Genomic DNA, 3,806 nt, shown 5'->3' with positions numbered 1-3,806 from the left:
CAGGGGCACAAGGACATTTGAGAGAGGACGTTTATTACCTTGATTGTGGGTGGTTTTCATGAGCGTTCACATTCAATACTTATCAGATTGTCCCCTTAGAAACGTGCAGTTAAGTGCATGTCAATTACAAAGTTAAAAAAAATAAACATACACACGAAGGCAAACCCCTATCTGCTCCACACTTCAGCTCATTTTAACGGCAAATCTCTGAGGTGGGTACTATTATCATCCTTGTTGAAAAGATGGGAAACTAAGGCCCAGAGAAGTCAAGGAACTCACGCAAGGTCACACGGCTGGTGAGTGCTGGCGCTAGGACCTGAACCCAGACCGTCTGGCTCTGCAGCATCTGGTTATAGAGGACGAGATGGGGATGAGGAAGAAAGGGGCAGGCGATGGAGGAGGCTGCGGGAGGACAGTCCGGCTCCCTTATCCATGCCTTTAACCTCCCGCCTGTCCCCTGCAGGCAGCCGAGCTGAGAGGCCCCGTGCTACGGCTTCGCGAGCCGCTGGGGGTGCTGGCTGTCGTGTGCCCGGATGAGTGGCCCCTGCTTGCCTTTGTGTCCCTGCTGGCCCCCGCCTTGGCCTATGGCAACACTGTGGTCTTGGTGCCCAGCGGGGCCTGTCCCATCCCTGCCTTGGATGTCTGCCAGGTATAGTCACCCGCCTTCCTGCCCGCTTGCTCCTGCTCCCAGCAGCCCTTGGGACAACACAGGGATGCCGAGTGCCCCAAGGCCTACATGGAGCTTGGCTTTCACCCTACCCCCTCGGTAACCATGGTAACCCCAGTCCCTGCATCCAAGCCTTCGCTCCTCTAGACCCAGCGACCCTCTTCTGCATACCACAGGCCTTCACCAGCCATGACCCCAGTCCCATTCCTGCCCGGAGCCCCGCGGTCACTCAGTCACCTACCCCCACTGCCCTCGGGGGGTCTTGGACTCCTTCCCTCCCAACCCCGAGTGGCCCACTCCCTCTGTCCCCTAGGACATGATCACCTTGTTTCCGGCGGGCCTGGTGAACGTGGTGACAGGAGACCGGGACCACCTGACCCGCTGCCTGGCCTTGCACCAGGACGTCCAGGCCCTGTGGTATTTCGGCTCCCCCCAGGTACACTTCATTCCGCCACCTTCTGCACCTTAAATTCCACCGATAGGCTCTTCCTCCTCTGGGAACATGGCTCTGCTCCCTTAAAACTCCCGTTGCTAAGGAGGAGAAGCTTCTTGGCAACCAGGTTCTGAGGTTGTGCCCCAGTTGCTAAGGAAGAGGATGTTCTTAGCAACAAGGACCTGAGATCCTGCCCAACCCAAAGACCTAATGTAATGAACAACCCTTTGCTAAAAACCACACCCTAGCAACAGAGTCAGAAGCCCACGGGCCATCTTAAACCTCCTGACGAACATCGGAGGCCCCGTGGATGTGGGCTGCTAATGGGAGGAAGTTCCCCAGCTACAGAGGTCAACCCCGTTGTCCTCAGCATCTGGAAGGTTTGCTTGCGAGGAGCTGAGGGTTTATAGTAACAGGGCCTAGGTCAGGCTTTGTGCCCCTTCTCAATTGTAGTTCTTGTTGCCAAGGAAACGGTTGCTTATCAACCAAGCCGAGGAAGTGCTGACACCCCCTCTCTCCATGGCAGGGCTCGCAGTTTGTGGAGTGGGCCTCAGCCGGAAACCTGAAGCCGGTGTGGGTGAACAGGGGCTGCCCGCGGGCCTGGGATCAGGAGGCCGAGGGGGCAGGCCCGGAGCTAGAGCTGCGGGCAGCACAGACCAAGGTCCTGTGGCTGCCCATGGGAGACTGAAGCCCACGTGCCATCTACTCCATCTTGAACAGAAGAGAGTTTAACCCCAATAGACTCCAGATGCCTGGAACTTTCCTCCGATTTTGGTTTCCGTGTCCTCAAATAAACTGACCAAATTTGGCTGTGCTTCTGAGGGAAGGGGCGAGCGTAACTTGGGGTCTGTTTGGGCTACTTGAGTTGTGTGACTCAGCAGCCCGGTGGGCTGGTTCCAGAACAGCACGGTGTGTGCGAAACAGACAGAGGGGACTCTGAGAGGCCTTGGACTGGGCCACAGGGCCTCTCGTGGCTTCTGGTCCTCTCCGTCGGGTGGCTTCTGTTCTTTGGCGTCCTCTGCCCGTGCCCTGCCTCGGAATCTGTGGCGTGCTGGCACGAAACGAAACACAAGTAGCTCTGGAACAAAGTCAGTCCCAGGCTCCAGATGTTTGGACAGGAGAAACAGGAATGCAAGAGCCCGCAGGAAAGTCCCTGGAAGCTCTCTGGTTCCCATCTGTGGTTTGATGACCGCCCTCCAGATTCCATGGGCCGACTCAGTGTCCTTCCTATTTCTCCTTTCGCCAGCTAAAGCCAACGGTGGGAGGTCAATATGCTGCCACCTAGACCGCTAGAGATGCTTGCAGCGCCCCCCCAGGAGAGGAAAGCTGATTGGCCAGGCCGGGTTAGGTATCCACTTCCGAGCCAATCACCTCAGCCCAGGGGGCGGGACTTCATAGTTGACTGAGGCATCCAGTCAACATGTCGCTGCAGAGGGCCTGCTATGAGCGAGGCGCACTGCTCCAGGTACTGGGGAGATGCCCTTGAGCAAGACGACCTGGCCTCATGGAGCTCGTGTTCTAGTGGGTAGAAGGTGCATGAGTTTTCTTTTCCCGCTGCAACCAATTCCCACAGAGTTAGTGGCTTAAACGAAACAACACAAGTGTATTCTCAATTCTAGAGGGCAAAAGCCTGACGTGGGTTTCAGTGAACTAAAATCGAGGTGTCGGGAAAGGCGGGGAATTTGTCCCAAGGGCACTTAGAGAGCCGAGGAGGGTCTGGGAGCAGAGGAGGGGTGGGCTCAGCTCTTCTAGTTGAAGGGCAGACACACCCTAAGGTGATACTCACTATAATAGTAGAAGCTCAGGGAAGCCACCCTACCCAGTCTGAGAGTGAGTGTGTGTGAGGGGAGGGTAGGTGGTGGCAGAAGTCTGTCCAGGGAAGGTGCTGTCTACGTGGAGGGTTTTCCCCCCAGCTTTATTGACGTATGATTGAGAAAACTACATATTTTGTTTGTACGACATGATTTTTTAAGGTGTGCAACGGGATGAGTTAATATGCATATGCATCACGAAATGGTTACCACAGTCAAGTAAATTACATCGGTCACTTCCTAATTGTGTGTGTGTGGCGAGGACATTTAGCATCTACTCTCTTTGACGTGTACAGTCCAGAATGCACCATGGTTATCTGTACGGTCCATCTACAGAACTTACTCATCTTCGGAATGAGAGCTAATATCCGTCTCCCCACTTCCCCACACCCCCAACCCCTGGCAACCACCGTTCTACTCCGGTTCTATGAGTCTGACTTTTTTAAATTCCACCTGTAAATGAGATCAAACTGTATTTTATCTGTCTTCCTCCATCTGGTCTATTTCACTTAGCATAATGTCCTCCAGGTTTATTCATGTTGTCGCAAAGGGCAGTATTTCTGTTTTACAGCTAATATTCCATTATATAGACATATTAAAATCTCACATCTTTACTGGTTCATCCGTCAGTGGACACTTAGGTTGTTTCTATGTCTTGGCTCTTATAAACAGTGCCGCCAGCAAACGTGGGGGCCCAGATACCTCTTCGCGATCCTGTTTTCATTTCCTTCAGATGTATACCCAGCTGTGGGATCGCCGCATCACGTGGTGATTTTAATTTTATTTCCCGAGGACCCTCCACAGTGGCTGCATCATTTTTCATTTCCACCAACAGTGCACGGAGGGTTCCTTTTTTCCTCACCCTCACCCACACTTGTGATCTCAGACTTTTTGA

At 53.7% G+C, this 3,806-nt stretch overlaps 1 protein-coding gene across 1 annotated transcript in view; it reads left to right on the top strand.

Moving 5' to 3' along the window:
- The window catches only part of ALDH16A1 (aldehyde dehydrogenase 16 family member A1), an 11,575-nt gene extending 9,636 nt beyond the window's left edge, over window positions 1-1,939 (top strand). The window contains exons 15-17 of the mRNA XM_023520137.1: window positions 464-649; window positions 981-1,103; window positions 1,627-1,939. Coding sequence (XP_023375905.1) covers window positions 464-649; window positions 981-1,103; window positions 1,627-1,788 — 471 coding nt within the window. The 3' untranslated portion in view covers window positions 1,789-1,939. The remainder of the gene's footprint in view (window positions 1-463; window positions 650-980; window positions 1,104-1,626) is intronic.
- Window positions 1,940-3,806: the final 1,867 nt, after the last annotated feature.

This window comes from Pteropus vampyrus, unplaced genomic scaffold, assembly GCF_000151845.1.
Source record: "Pteropus vampyrus isolate Shadow unplaced genomic scaffold, Pvam_2.0 Scaffold250, whole genome shotgun sequence".
NCBI lineage: Eukaryota > Metazoa > Chordata > Mammalia > Chiroptera > Pteropodidae > Pteropus > Pteropus vampyrus.
This window is presented reverse-complemented; position numbering and strand designations above follow the sequence as displayed.